Below are 15,000 nucleotides of genomic sequence, written 5' to 3'. Positions count from 1 at the left end.
TTTCCAGCCAATCACAAGTCTTGCACGAGAAGTTGTTACCCATGTGATTGAGAATAGCCACTCGCGTAAGCCAAATGTTATTTCATAAGAATGACTTGATCTGTGAAAATGCAGTTACGTAGCCCAAGTATTGGAGTTGTAGGCTCCAGTTTCTGGGCTCCTGGTTTTAATCAATTTGGAAAGACTATGACTTTTAGTGTAACAAATTACCGGTAACGAAATGATGTATGAAATGAATGATTTAAACCCGTAAATTCGGTGCGACGATCTAACCAACTGAGCTATGAAGCCACTGACGTTGGAAGCTGTCTCATTTATGGGTTCTAATGTTCCCGTGATGAATGAATCAATGATTGTTGAAGTCTTGAATTTTTCAGGCTTCTCCTCTACGCAATTGCTAAAATTGCGTTCATAACCGCAAGGATCATAGCTTTACTTGAGTATAACAAATTGCACATATTATATCAAGCCTTTCAGCCGCAACATCAAAATAAAGAGTTAGGTGCAGAGGAGAAACTCCTAGCCGCTTGGCTTGAACAAGGATATACATTCACTGTTGTAATTATACACAACTAAATATATTCTACTGTGTATAAATGAGCCTTGCGAGGTGACAGGCAACAAATAATTGTCGCGAAATATCTGTAAACAGCGGACTATTCATCAGCAGGATGCCTAAAATGAATGCAAGTCTTTGCTTTTGGTTCCATTAAGCTACAGGTAAAAATCAACCCTTTGTCCGCTTAATAGAGGGTGGGCACTTAGTAGAGGTCCGTTTTTGGACAAATAGTTGCACAATATTTGTTAATTATTAGCACATTAAATGGTTTTTATCCCATGTAAACAACATTCCAGATTGTTCAAGGTCAACGTAAATGTATTAGTAATCTTTCTCATTTTTCAAAACAGCAACGATGTTTCATAATATACATTTTGCATTTTCTCCAAGTGTCACAGTCATGGCACATTATTTTCCAAAGAAATCCCGAATTGTGGCTTGCTTCTGGTTTTGAAGATTGAACCATTTCCTGCAGCGGATCTGTTGACTTTGAAAGGACCAGTGAAAGCTTCTCATTGCCTTTAGATCTTGCATATTCCAAAAGCTTTTCTAGGGGTTTGTAGCGCTTCTCCATTGAATTTATTTTCTGGTGATCTCTCTTTCTCTTCTTCGACACACGGCGACTTTGCACGTATTCCCTCTTAACAGACGTTTTTTTTACAGAAATTATCGAAATAAAATGCACTTTGGTGTGCGCGTCCGCTTAACAGAGGTGCCCGCTGAATAGAGGTTTGTTATTAAGAGAAATACAAGACGCTATTTTCAGGACCCAGCAACCTCGACCTCAGAGATCCTCTCTTGACTGAGGGGGAGAAGAACTCTGGGGAATCCTGAAACAAAGTGTCTTCTCATTGGTTTTGGTGAAGAACAATAAAAAGGGCCTGTAATTGGCGTATTCATGTTAGCAGGAGGAGAGTGCAGGCGCCGTAAGGTTCATAATACCATATATACCATAATACACCTCTACTAACCCCCAAAACTTTTGAATAACCATTGTTTGCAATTTCTCCTGGGACATGAAAATGTCCCAAGAGAAGCCGAAAACAATGCCTATGCAGATTTTTTGGGGCTAAAAGAGGTGTATTATGGGGTTTGTGCAAGTAGTGAATTAGTGCTCCAGCGCTAAGAAGACTAGACACTTGAATAAAGTTCCTTTCCCTTCCTAAAAATGTTAATTGAACGTTCCATTTTCCTCAGTGTTTAGCGAGTATAAATCTTAACTCGTAATATCTCCCAGAAGGTCTGACAGAACTCCTGGAAAGGGGTAATTGAACATTTGATAATCCTTCTCAAAGAGCTTAGCAAGCTGAAGAATCTTAGCTTTGGGAATCGTAGCGAAATTCGCCAGCATTTTACTCGACGTATTATGGCTAAGAAAAGGCGAAAAAGTCACTTCTTTGTCCATTCCTGTCCGTCGGAGAACGTACCGAGCTTCTTCTTGCATGTCGTTGAAATGACCAATGAAGTGGTACTGTATATGGCAAGGAAGACAGAGCCTTTCGTACGTTGCCCAGTGACGATCGTTGTTGAACCCAATGCTCGTTATGTAGTATATGAATTTCTTAAATGTTAACTCTTTGTCTGAACTGCGATCTGTGTAGTGCTTGAAGTTGTCTATAATCTTGGTTGCATATCTTTCCATGTAATGTATATCTGGCGTCTCAACAAACTTGTCTTGGTAGGCTGACAGCAACCTTTCGAAAGGCTCACGAACGAATACAAATTTGAAGTAAGTTTGGAGCCTCCATTTAATTTCCTCGTCAGAATAACCTTTATTAAGCCACTTGTAGTTTCCTGGATTGTGAATGTCAAGGTGGACATTCGGGCGTTCTTTGAGAGCCAAAAATACTTTATTCCACTGAGTACACGCCACCTTAGGGATATAGCAATACAGTACTTTATACTTCTCGTTTACCATTAAATATGCCAACTTTTTGCGGTCAATAGTTCCGTTAAAATGGATAAGATTGTGCGATTTGCAATATTTCTTAAGATGATCTTGTCTCTCCCTTTGTTTCTCTTCCAAAGCTTGGACGTCGGTCTTCTGCATATGTAGATTTAGAAACAAGATAAAGAATTAGAGTAGTTTGAAACTGTGCATGGGTAACGAAAATAGTTTCTCTTTTAGAGAAGTTATCTCACGCGTAAGAAAAACCTATCTGAGTGCCTGAGGAGATTTACATGGAAAAGGTAATTAAAATATTTAAAAGTAAAGCAATTAGGTTGTTAACAAACGTTTCTGTGTCAACGACGAGTTTCGAAAAGATTTTTCCGCATTCTGGCAACCCAGCACTCAAATTAAAGGCAATCTCGGCTTAAAAAGAGTTTTGGGCCTAAACTATAGTTAATGACCTTCTTAGCATGTTTCAAAGTTTTAAAGTTGATACTTTTCCACGTTGTTCCCAAACGTAGGGTTCGAATGTAGTTTTAAAATGCCAGGTTGCCGCTATGTTTATTGCGCAATGTTTACCGCGAAAATTTCTTACTTACTGCGTGTTCAAAACATTCATCAACATGGCATACTAAGAGAAATTTATTTTATGTAACTTCTGTAATTTTCTATTGTTTAAGGCCGGAGTACGCCGGTTGAACTATCATTGTAAACTGGTTTAATACATATCTTTTTTTTTCAGTGCGTGAGGGGGTGGAATTGAACAAATCCTGCAATCTGATTGGTTCCGGGAACGACTGGAATTTTCTCACCGGCCCGCTCACGGCGAGCGAAATCCTGGCCTTTGTTTCGTGGGCTTGTGTGATGACCTTAAATTTTTTTGACACCGAATCCGTTTACTTACAGAAGTATGGAAATAGAATTCAAATAAAATATTTCCCTTTGAAACGTTCTGTTTGGAAGTCGCTTTAATACTACATTGGCTATCAAGCGCGGTGCGAGTCAACAATTAAACAAGTGATTTCAGAGAGGAAGGGAGAGAGAGAAGAAAAAAAAAAAACAAATAAGTCATTTACCAGCTAAGGGACGGTCCGTGACCTCGGTCTTGAAAAAGTTGCCCTCGGCCTGTAGCCTCGGGCAGCATTTTCAAGAACTCGGTCACAGTTTTTTGCCAAAAGGACCTCCCAGCTGGCGAATAACATATATTTAACTTCCCTCTGATGTCATAGTATTGTCCTTCAGTCGTTAGATGAAGTTATTTTGACGTTAAGGAAATGTGGGAGATTTCTTCGTTTTCATTGAACTTATCTTCAAAATTGTGTACAACTATAAGTGTCCTGAACATTTGGTCTCTTACTTACCAAGATGCTCAAGTCTGCGAACAAGAACATTGACAGATTTATTAAATCTTCCTCAAGCAAAAAAATGCAACCGAATTTTTATGAGGGGTAAAGCGCTCGAGAAGGCGTTCAAATCACCACGTTTAAGACTTTAAAACCGGTTTTACTTACAGGTATAAAAAACCGTTTTTAGCCCGAATTGTTTTTCTGCCGAGATTCCTTTTAAGGTCGCTGAAAAGGATGAAACCTGTGCTAAGATTATAAAACCTGACTGGCACAATAATAAAGCCTTCGTTTACTAACTGTTGTATGGGGAAATCTTTGCTTACATTTTTTGCCTCATTCAGTGGCATAAGCCCATCGTTTTCTAATCTACCAGCCAAAAAAGCAGTACTGAGTATTCAGAGTCCATCGCATAATGAGCTATCTCGGAAACTTTGCGCGCAGTTTTACCAGATAATCTCTGAGTAATGAAGAAAATTCAGAAATTTACAAAAGTTTGTAATGGGCTCATTAGCGCTTTGGCCCAGTTGTTCATGGCTAATAATTCGCTCGTTATCAAAGCTCAAAGGCTTGTGATTGGAGATTTAACCAAGGTTAACACGTTCTTTTATACCTTTTGAAGTGAATATGGAAATGGCATAGTGCCTTCTGTCAGGAAACTCTGTTAGTGAGACAAAATTTAAACAATGACGTCAGCAAAGATTCGCCTATTGTTTGGGACACAATAGGCGACACACAGATGGCTGGTTTGCATGGGCTCAGAAACAAAACTTAAGTTTCCAAAAAATCGCACAAACTAATATGAAATTGGTTTTGCATCTACTGGAGCCAAATTGTGGAAAGAGTTAACTAATAGTTTGAGCGATAAAACGTCCCTGAAGAATGATTTGTTCTTGAACTCTATCTATCTAACAAGCAGATATGGTGAGGTACACATATATTGTGATTTTTCATTGTTTCAGGGTAATCAGGAAAGAAGTCCATGCAGGACAGATTTTAAGAAAAGATGACACACACAACTTACCTTTGTGGGGATAGCTTTTGATGCTGTGGTGTACTTTTTATTGATTCCTGAGAGACCGAAAACAAGTCCACTTTAAAAACCTTTCATCACAAAAACATCGATAGAAGCTAAATTTGCCTGAAAGGTACAAATTGGGTCCTTTTCAAGTTGTCCTTCCCCTCCTCAAAAAACAACATATCACGATCGTTCGCTTGTTAACTCATTAGCCTTGTTTGTTGTATTGATTAAGTATTTTGGCAGCGGAGCCGCAAGGGTGTGAGAAAGACACATTGGTGGCTCACATACAGTGGCTCCGCCGCCAAAATAGGGACTTTAAGATCTACGACGCGGTTGCGACGCGACGGCAGTGAGAACGTCATCTCAAATTATAAATTCGCGTTATTGTAATCACTTCGTGACTATTTCAGCCTTTTTAATATGACAAAGGTGTGGTAGTTCCTCTAGAATGACACTGGTCGGAACGGCGCTTAATTTGGGGGAAAAATGAAAATTTATCCTCAAGTGCTGAAGTCCTTGATAAAACCTCAAATTTGGGTATTTCACGATGTTGTTTTTTAGACGACGGCAAAGAATTGGACAAAATGAAATGAAAGCTGTTGTTTTTGTCACTGAATAAAGCCTCATTTACACTAGCACGTTTTCCATGGCAAGTTTTCCTTGGCAGTGTAAATGGAAAAAAATTGACAATTTTTTCCTTGACAAGTGTCCTTGTTCAAAAATTAGGACGCTAGTTTGTGAACTAGGAACTTGTCAAGAATGATATTGCTAGTGTAAGTTATTTGTCAAGTGCACTTGTCAAGGAAAACTTGTCATATTTTCCATTTACACTACCAAGGAAAACTTGTCAAGGAAACTTGCTAGTGTAAAGGAGGCTTAGCAAATGAGCAAATAGTCCATTTTACAGTTGTGTGCTTAGTTACCAAGCCTATGAATGGAGATGAGGCTGGAGGTGACCTTGTTTTGATAGAAACCTCACTGCCTTTCGTATTTAAATTTTTACTAATTAGCATGACATCAATATCATTAACACAAGAAAATGATAGAGGTCTGTATCACAGCAAGTATCAACACCAACCTCTTATTCATTTAAAGGCCAGGTAACTAAGCACGCAACTGTAAAGAGGTCTATTTGTGACGCTCTGGCGTTGCCGTCGCCGTTGTCGTTGCTTAATTTCCCTCATATCATTGGTTAAAACAGGGAAAATAATCGTGCTGCACGTGCGGCACTCCCGCATTTTAACAGCGACGTGAATTGCAAGATTTGAAGTTTTGACGACAACACCGTGTGTACAAATATTAATGTGAATCTTTTAGTCTCTATTTTTACTCTGAAACCCTTGTACGAATTTATTTTTAGGATACTTCGTCCCCTTCTACGGTGCGAACTAGATTGACTTATCGCGAAAAACTTACGGTAGAGCAAAGTTATATTTTGGGGTGACGTTTTCGTCTACGTCGCCGTCGTAGATCTTAAGGTAATGTTACACGAGCCGTTTTTTATCGCAAAATCGCTGCGTAAAACGCTGTCTCCAACAAGTTGTAAGTTTTTGACTCGCTTTCAAAAATCTACAATATTATTGCCCGAATTTTGTTTGAGTTGGTGCGTCTAACACCCCCGCCGTTGACTTTTGACGTAACATCGTCCCAGAATGCATCACGGAAAACGATATATGTGGGCTCAAATGTTGCAAGCAATGTTGCCTTAAAAATCGTCTCGTGTATAACATACCGTTGCCGCAACAAAGTTGTGTTAAAAGTTGTCGCGTGTAACATGGATTGGAAATCGGCGTTAAATAACGTTAAAATATCACGTTTAAACTCCCAATACTAGCTCGATGCACCAAACAAGTGAGCTTCTCTCGGGCGACTTAATTCGTAGACTGAAATTAACCTAATTCCCAGATCAATATATATATGTAGTGCTTTTGAAATTTCATGCGGAAATCATTGACCGATTCGAGCCTGTCTACCTCTTAAACAGCGACTTCAGTTTATAATAGCATTATTCGCCCTGTTATGTCGTACGTTAATGTTGTTGGAGCAAATTGTGATTAAGAGTCGGTTTATAGGGTCTTAAGATTGCAAAAACGTGCGGCACGCGTTATTCTTATGCCGATCGCATGACACGATCAGTTGCTTTGTTTAAACAAGCTAGCTTGGATTCCGTTTTATGAGCAGCATAAGATAGATAAATTCTTAATAAGGTATAAGGACGAATTAATGGGCATTTGCCAAATTATCTAAATGAAAACTAATTTTGAATAATGAGCGGCACTCCCGCAACACTAGATACTCAAGCATGAATGCTGTTTGTCCCTAAATATATAAGAGAAACAGAGGGTTGACGCTCTTTCGCTGTTTCGGCAACAAGACTGTGGAATAGTATACATATTGACTTAGGAAACTAGGTTCTGTAGCATGTTTAAAAAAGAACATGTTTGCCAAGATTTTTAACGAACAACAATGTTTGCATCGTTTCATCATTTGATCGAATTTCGCTTTCGTTATAAGGTATAATTAATTACGAAACCTATGTTTTAAACGCGTTCAAAATCTGAGTCAATGAAAGGCCTTTGATATAGGCAGGTGCATATTAGAGTTAGGGAAAGAAGGCAGGGGTTTCCATAAAATATCTCCCAGAGATATCAGAGAGCACGCTACTAATGGGCTCCTGACGAAACAGATCGGCTTTAACCAATAGCAATTATGGTAAAAGTGGAGTAGACATGAGTGCAATAAAAGGGAGCTTAAGCACGCGCGTTTTTTGAGACGCGGGAAGCAACTGGAAGTGAGCTGTTTCCCTTTTAACTTGTTTTCACACAATCACATTTACATTGCCCATTAGAGATGATTAGTATAAAAGTCTGAGAGACACCACTCTGTCCTGGTACGTGAAATTTTCTCTTCCGGTTGCCGTCCGCGTCTGAAAAACGCGCGTACTTAAGCTCCCTAATGTTCACCTCTCATCTTTTTACCGTTGTGCGAGGAGAGCGGTATTCAAAAAAAGCTGCATCTCATTGTGCCTTTGTCTTGAGTACCGTCTTCGCCTGCGGCCTTGGGCAAAGTTCTCTTCCGGTTGCCCATCCACGTCTCAAAAAACTCGGGTGCATAAGCTCCCTGTGTCCAATACGGACCTCCCAGCTGGTTAAATGACATGTTTATTCTTAGGTCCACGGTTCTCTTTTAATAAAGTAAGCAGCATAATTTACCTGACAACGAAATTAGCACGAAGAAACAAGCCAACCACAGGAGCATCAGAACGGTGAAGTTTACCTGGCAGGCGTGCATTTTGCTTCGGAAAACAACGAAAGAGAGCGATAGGATTTGCTGTCAGAATATGAGGACTGCTTTTCTAGCGGAACTTCCCAGTTCCGAAGGACTTTGTCTGCTTTGAAAAAGACAAAACGAGAAAATTTTTAGTCAATGCCGCTATTTATTACATCAACGAGTGAAACGTTTCGTGCTTAATTGGTAGTGGTCAAATTTTTTAAATCTCAAATCTACGTTACCTAGCAACCACAACCTAGCCTCTTGCCTCTTGCGTTTGCATTCCACTGATATGAACCCGGGGAAACGCAAAACGATATAAAAACATTATAAGGGAGCCTTGAAGTACACCCGCTCGAATAGCACATCAAGTAGCTTCCTTTTTTTCTATGACAACTCTCTGTTCTCGGTCGTTGAGATCACCTTTCCCGACACTATTTAAATGTGCATCGTTACACAATTTTTGTGACAGTATGCCATGCGTCCTTCAGTCATATGCCTTGGCGAAAACCAGGAAACCAAACATTTACATGCCTGCCTTCATCTGTGTGGGGGCTTTTAATCATTGATAGCGTGACAACATAAGTGGGTAACGCTAGCGTCCCCTCACAAACTCGAACTGCCCGTCTGTCATGGAGCCTTAAGGGAGTGTACAGTATCACAGTGATGGAATGATCGATGATCTTGAACTACAACCTTAGCATTGGCTTTGGAAAACAGGAATGACATTAGATCTTTTCGTGATGAGGGAACTTTTTTACTTGACGACTTTAACACCATAGTTCAGTAGAGATACGATAATTCCCGTCTACGCACTCTTGGAGAATACATAAACAATAGCCTTCATTTGGCGCGAAAATATGCTCGGATATTTGTCCGCGGACATTATCTGTTCCGAGAAGCGAACAGTTTTCCGAGAGCGAAGCTCGAGGAAAACTGTCGTGTGGGCGATCTTTTAAAAACACCAAGACGTCGATTCAAGGTGATTGTTTTGTTAAACCATAGCATAAACTATGGTTAAACTAAGCCAGAAAGTACGAAGAAGAAAATAATCGTCATCAGTGTGCAAGGAATGTGCAAACTTAAGATCGTTTAAGATTGGACTTAAGGCGAACAAGCATCTTCTGAATAGCATAAATTTTCCAGAGGCTCCTGTTGTGTTTCAATGAAAAGTAATGACTTTTTATAGTTTTAGATACGAATTTATTATTTATGTTTTGTATTTTTAAATGTATCTAATTATTATTGTAATTAAGAAGAAACTTACACTTTGTTTAATTTTCTAATTTTATTTTTATATTTACTGGTGATTGTATTTAAGTAGCTGTAGTTAGGCAGGTCCACATCAGGACGTCGGTCTTGCCAATTCACGGTTAACCTGCATTGTTAAATAAAGATGTATGTAGGTATGTATGTATGTATGTAGACATCAACTATGCACAGATAGAAAATTATGCATGATGCCTTTTGGCAACGGCTCTATTATTCTCGTCATGTCAATTAGGTGGCATAATGTTGTTTCCCGGCTAACCAAAACTTCATCATCACTGAAGTTCGTCCTGTATTTAGCATGCTAAGATACAATTCTGAAACATACTCATGTCAATTACGAGAAGACGTGTAAGGCAATTGCTTGCGCGATATTGCGGATATTCTTTGTCGAAGACAGTCTCTTTAGATTACCGACACAAAGGAAGTGTACTGTTATAGTAAGTTCTATGCGTTCTCTTGCCCCAGTTTTCTTCTAATTTTATTTTATCTTCATCTCTGTTAATTTTGTTTTCTAACGTTCCTGCCTTGTCATGGTTGAGGTGTGGCAACACAAAGGCATCGAAATGGAAATGGCAAAAATCGCTTCGAAGCTTTTCTTTCGCTTTAAACGCTTGCCATGTGAACACATGTTTACCATAACCTGAGACAGGTAAAGTTTCCTCTTACCTTTCTTGTAAATCTACTTCATAATATCTGGCTAAAGGTCTTTCTAAGCGCTAACCTCATCACATCTTGTTCTCGCTCGTTATGTATCCTTATGTTACGGAACAAAGTGTCACTGATCATGCGTGATCAGGAGTCGATAATGACCGATGACCCAGTTTGTGTTTTCTTTTTGTCATGGCTGTTTTTGACCATAACAACGTTCTTATCAAGATCCAGAAACATGACTGAAATGCTAAAATACGTGCATTTTAAAGACCAGTGTTGTTTTAGCTGACAAGAAAAAAAAGCGCCACTTACACAGGCAAAACGGATACAAGACTGTCACGTCGTAATGATACACCGGCTACATTTTCAAAATATTCATGTCTTGTCTTGCATTTAATCCATTGACTCCTAAAATGGGCCGAATTGAGGAGTAAAATCGTTTGGCGTTAGACAGAGTAAAATCTATAAAGTGTCACAAAAAAGCGAGGTCAGTTGCCGATTTCTTTTTCTTTTGCTTGGGGGTAATTTATTGTCGTGTATATACTGGCTCTAAAAATATGTTGGTTCCCATCAATTATATAAAGCATACAACTTGACTGTCATATTTGGTGTCTAATGGCATGCATTACTTAGATAAAGGCCAGGAAAAAAGAAAAAAAGATTTCCGGAAAGTGAAAAAACAAACGCTTTCTTTTGATATATTGTTTATGGTTGGTTGACAGACCAAGGAGTCGATCAGGAAGCATAGTTCCTTAACGCAATGTCCTTAAATTTTTTCTCGTTTAGCGGAATCTTTGAAATGTAATATGAATGTTTTTGAATATATTGAAACAGCGGGAGCCAATATAGATAAGAACTTGCCACGTTTTTTGTTCAATGGCTTGCAAATACTCTGTAGTTGTGCTGACTGCGAACTGAAGACCACATTTACGTTATCACACCCACACTGTAGGCTGGTACCATAATTAGAAGTCTTCCCGCCAAACTGCTAAATTTTTCATAACATATCAATTCTCAAAGAGGATACACTGAAGTGCCGGACGATAAAGGTTGTTTCGCTTCTAGAGTTTTACAAATATTTGACCGTGGTGATCCACTATATGTCAACTTTACTACCGATGTCTACTGGCAATGAAAACACAAAAAGGTCTTACAGAGTCCCTTCATGTCACTAAGATTGCATTCTTGGTCGAATTTCATTGTATTTGTTTTTTTTTAACAAGGCCAAGCATTTTTTTGAGTTGTTATCCAAAAACTCTTTCTATTTTCTATTTTCCAATAAAATTCTATTGAAGAGCTAAATATGTGCGCCTGATAGCTTGAAAAATCTCCAATGAAGAGGCGTCCTGGCATTTTTCTTTTTCTTTTCCCAGCAATGCTAGTTTTTTAGGGTCTAGTCTACTGCCAGGCCCGAACTTACGCATTAGACTAAGTCTTCTGGCACTTCCCAAAATTGACAATATTAAATAACCGATGCAGCATGTTGCTAAGCGTCTTCAGGACCTCTCGAAAGCGCATACACACAGCAGCGATATGGATGATGCCACGAAACACCCGATGTCGGACAGCAATACTAGTTGCAGATTCTAGTTCCTTCAAAACGATTTCGTTGACCAGTCTGTCGATCGAACTGACATTCCTAGAGGTTGTTGTTGTCCCTTGCTCTACGCAACTAAGCGAACCTGTGGTGGCGTTATCTAGTGGGAATTCTTGTTCAGGGTTATCTTGTCGTGGCATGTCTTGACCGCATCAAGATGACTAGTAACTGCGGAATCATTGCTAATCAACGACATTGCATTTTCATCTAGATCGTGGCGATCTCCGGGGTCCGAGCAAACTTGTCACCTCTATGAGCTGATTCACTGTCCTGAGGAAGAACATCAATGCCATTGGGAGAAGGTCTGAGTTAATGTTCCCCCTGGTTTTCTGAGTAGTGGCCAATATAGACCGTCGATAAAGGGATGGAAGATAATCGTTAAAAATTATGTTGTGCACCGACGCCCAGAGATGAAACAACACAGATCTCAACGAATGAAATGATATATGAAGCCATGATCCTGGCAGTTATGAACGTAATTTTAGCATTAAAAATTGAAGCGCAGCCAGGATTAGGCATATTAAAATACAATAAAAAACGTTCTCTGGCTAAAAATTTTGAAAAAGAATATAAGCTTTCGGCTGTCGATCTACAGCCTTCCTCGGATAAAACGTTGAATGTAAATTAGTGAATGTCTGAAGTACAACCTAAAGTATGGAAACGCTACGTGGATGATAGCTTCTGCATCATCAAAAGAGATGCTGTTAACTCTTTTCATACTACACTTAATTCCATCGATCCACACATCTCATTCACTATTGAACAGGGATCTGACCAACAGATCGCCTTCTTGGATACTTTGGTTTCTCGCAAGGATAACACGATCACTATTGATGTTTACCGCAAAGCAACTCACACGGACAGATATTTAGACTTTTCTTCTCACCACAACCAACGCCACAAGATCAGCACAGCTGAGACCCTCTACACCGCGCAATTAAACTCCCAAGTACACCGCAAGGGAAAATACCGAAATCAATCACGTCTTTGATGCTCTACGAGCCAACAACTATCCCTCCTTTGTTATTTCCAATATCTTAAAGCAGAATTTTCCAAACCACCCACACATGCCATCCCTTCACCTGAAGAATTGGTTGCCATGTTTTTTTTAAATGGTTTTGCGCCTCAAGAGAACCCTAACGGTTTTGCTGTCCTTCCTTTTATCAATGGTGTTACGCAACCTCTAACAAGAATTCTTCGAAGACACGATATCCGAGTTGTAAATAAGCCCCTCAAGACTTTACAACAAGAATTCCTTTTCTCCTAAATTCAGACCAGCTATTGAACACCAACCCAACGTGGTTTATAAAATACCCTGTGCCGATTGTGATTGGTGTTATATAGGTGAAACTGGCCGTTGCTTTGAAACCCGCAAGAAAGAACACGTTAGGAATGTAAAAACATGTGCTAATGGGTCAAACATTGCGAAACATGCGTGGTCTTTCGGTCATCGCATTGATTTCAATCATTCTCGAGTTATCGACAAAGGCTCTTTTTCGTGTTAGGAAAACTCTAGAGGCCTGACACACCTCTTCTACCAAGCATGCTGACAATAACTTTAAGCCGATTCCTAATCAGTATAAAATTCTTTTTAAACAATAGCCACCATTTTTCATACCTTTACTCTGTTCTTTTTATCATTTTTATCTCGCCTTTTCTGTATATATTTCACTAATTTACATTCAACGTTTTATCCGTGGAAGGCTGTAGATCGACAGCCGAAAGCTTATATTCTTTTCAAAATTTTAGCCAGAGAACGTTTTTTAGTGTATTGTAATTTTAACACTTGCGTAGAGAAGCATGAAAAATGCAGGACTTCAACGTTGACATATCTCAAAGTTGAATAAACTAGCTGCTGTATATATACAATGTCATCTTATCCCGAAAGATCTGTAGTGGGCCATGCATATTAGGTAGAGTAACTCCTCGTGGTGCAGAAAACACTGATAATGTCTCTAAATTGGAAAATTCATTTTTTTCTGTCTAGCTAGATATTCTATGACCTTGTAGAGCATAGTTTCCAGGGGTCGGCAAATTCCAAGTTTACTCAGATGCGGACAGAAAGCTGCAGACTTGCTACTACCGTCCCCCGGGGGATCGTACACCGCAGTAGTAGTTGTTTCAGTGTCTGCTGGCAACCAACATAAGTGACAGAGTAGCTTTTTTCTTATATTAAGACTTACACACTGCCTAAAAGTGGACCTCTCAGACCAGATATAATGGCACGTGTCCATGTTTGACCCCAAACAACTTTGCCCAAGTTTGGGTGGCTGCTAATGTTTTCTTCTCGAGATCGATATTAGTTTTGATGACGTAATCACTGGCGTCATACTAGGTGGCCATAGACCTTTTTGCAGATACGAAGGCCATTTTGATTTCTATTGTTTCGAAAGACATTATGGGATGCTTAGTAGGCAAATTAATATGTATTTGCGCCCTGTGCATCCCATAATAGCTATTTGAAATAAAAGAATGGCCGCCGTACCTGCAAAAATGGTCTATGATATTTACCTCCTCTTGGCCTTCCAACATACTGTAATAACTTTGCACAAGTTTCAAGGATTATTAACTTTTTACAAGTTTCAAGGATTATCTAACGATGTTTCCTTCCCGAGGTATTGTTCTTTATAGGGTGTATGGCGTCATCTACGACGCCATATCAAGTGACCATTGGTTTGCACTCCCCATGATCTCCAATGTCTATAATATGTGGAGCTTCACTATTACATGTCATGAAATAAGAATTTTTCAGCTCGCATGGATGTTTTCCCCCCATTGGCCTTGGAGCAATTTTTTTTTTCGCATGAAGTGTTCTGCACTATCCTTTTTGAGGGGGGAGGGCATGTTTTAGGTTTTTACAGGAGCCAATGAATAGGAGCGTTTTTTTCAAACCGATTTATTGTTAGATTGATTTTTCCGCGAAACCAGACCTTTCCAGCCAATCACAAGTCTTGCACGCGAAGTTGTTACCCATGTGATTGAGAATAGGCACTCGCGCAAGCCAAATCTTATTTCAGAATTCGTCTAAAAATGACTTGCATTGATCTGTGAAAATGCAGTTACGTGAACCAAGTATTAGAGTTGCAGGCTCCAGGTTTTGGGCTCCTGGTTTTAATCAATTTAGGAAGACTATGACTTTTAGTGTAACAAATTACCGGTAACGAAATGATGTATGAAATGAATCATATATTGAACTGCGGATATGAAATCAAATGCAGTTACGATCTTCGCAGTTATGAACGCAATTTTAGCAATTGCGTAGAGACGAAGCCTGAAAAATTCAGGACTTCAACGGGATTTAAACCCGTGACCTCGGTGCGACGATCTAACCAACTGAGCTATGAAGCCACTGACGTTGGAAGCTGTCTCATTTATGGGTTCTAATGTTCCCGTGAT

The 15,000-nt window shown here is 39.4% G+C and overlaps 1 protein-coding gene across 9 annotated transcripts in view; it reads right to left on the bottom strand.

The window, feature by feature from the left end:
• Window positions 1-10,506, bottom strand: part of LOC137993352 (carbohydrate sulfotransferase 11-like) — a 35,870-nt gene extending 25,364 nt beyond the window's left edge. Inside the window, exons 1-5 of one of the 9 annotated variants that reach the window (XM_068839132.1) lie at window positions 10,023-10,485; window positions 8,027-8,205; window positions 4,818-4,864; window positions 4,407-4,454; window positions 1-2,603 (exon numbers count right to left, since the gene is read on the bottom strand). The exon at window positions 1-2,603 is cut by the window's left edge and continues 2,114 nt beyond it. In XM_068839132.1, the coding sequence (XP_068695233.1) occupies window positions 1,776-2,603; window positions 4,407-4,454; window positions 4,818-4,864; window positions 8,027-8,105 (1,002 nt within the window). In that variant the 5' untranslated portion in view covers window positions 8,106-8,205; window positions 10,023-10,485 and the 3' untranslated portion in view covers window positions 1-1,775. Of the gene's footprint in view, window positions 2,604-4,406; window positions 4,455-4,817; window positions 4,935-8,026; window positions 8,206-10,022 lie in introns of all 9 variants that reach the window. The other 8 variants (XM_068839133.1, XM_068839138.1, XM_068839139.1 and 5 more) reach the window with 8 other exon arrangements.
• Between the last annotated feature and the right edge of the window lie 4,494 nt (window positions 10,507-15,000).

This window comes from Montipora foliosa, chromosome 2 (genome assembly GCF_036669935.1).
Source record: "Montipora foliosa isolate CH-2021 chromosome 2, ASM3666993v2, whole genome shotgun sequence".
Classification (NCBI taxonomy): Eukaryota; Metazoa; Cnidaria; class Anthozoa; order Scleractinia; family Acroporidae; genus Montipora; species Montipora foliosa.
The sequence above is the reverse complement of the archived record's forward strand: the minus strand, read 5'-3'. Positions and strand labels throughout refer to the sequence as shown.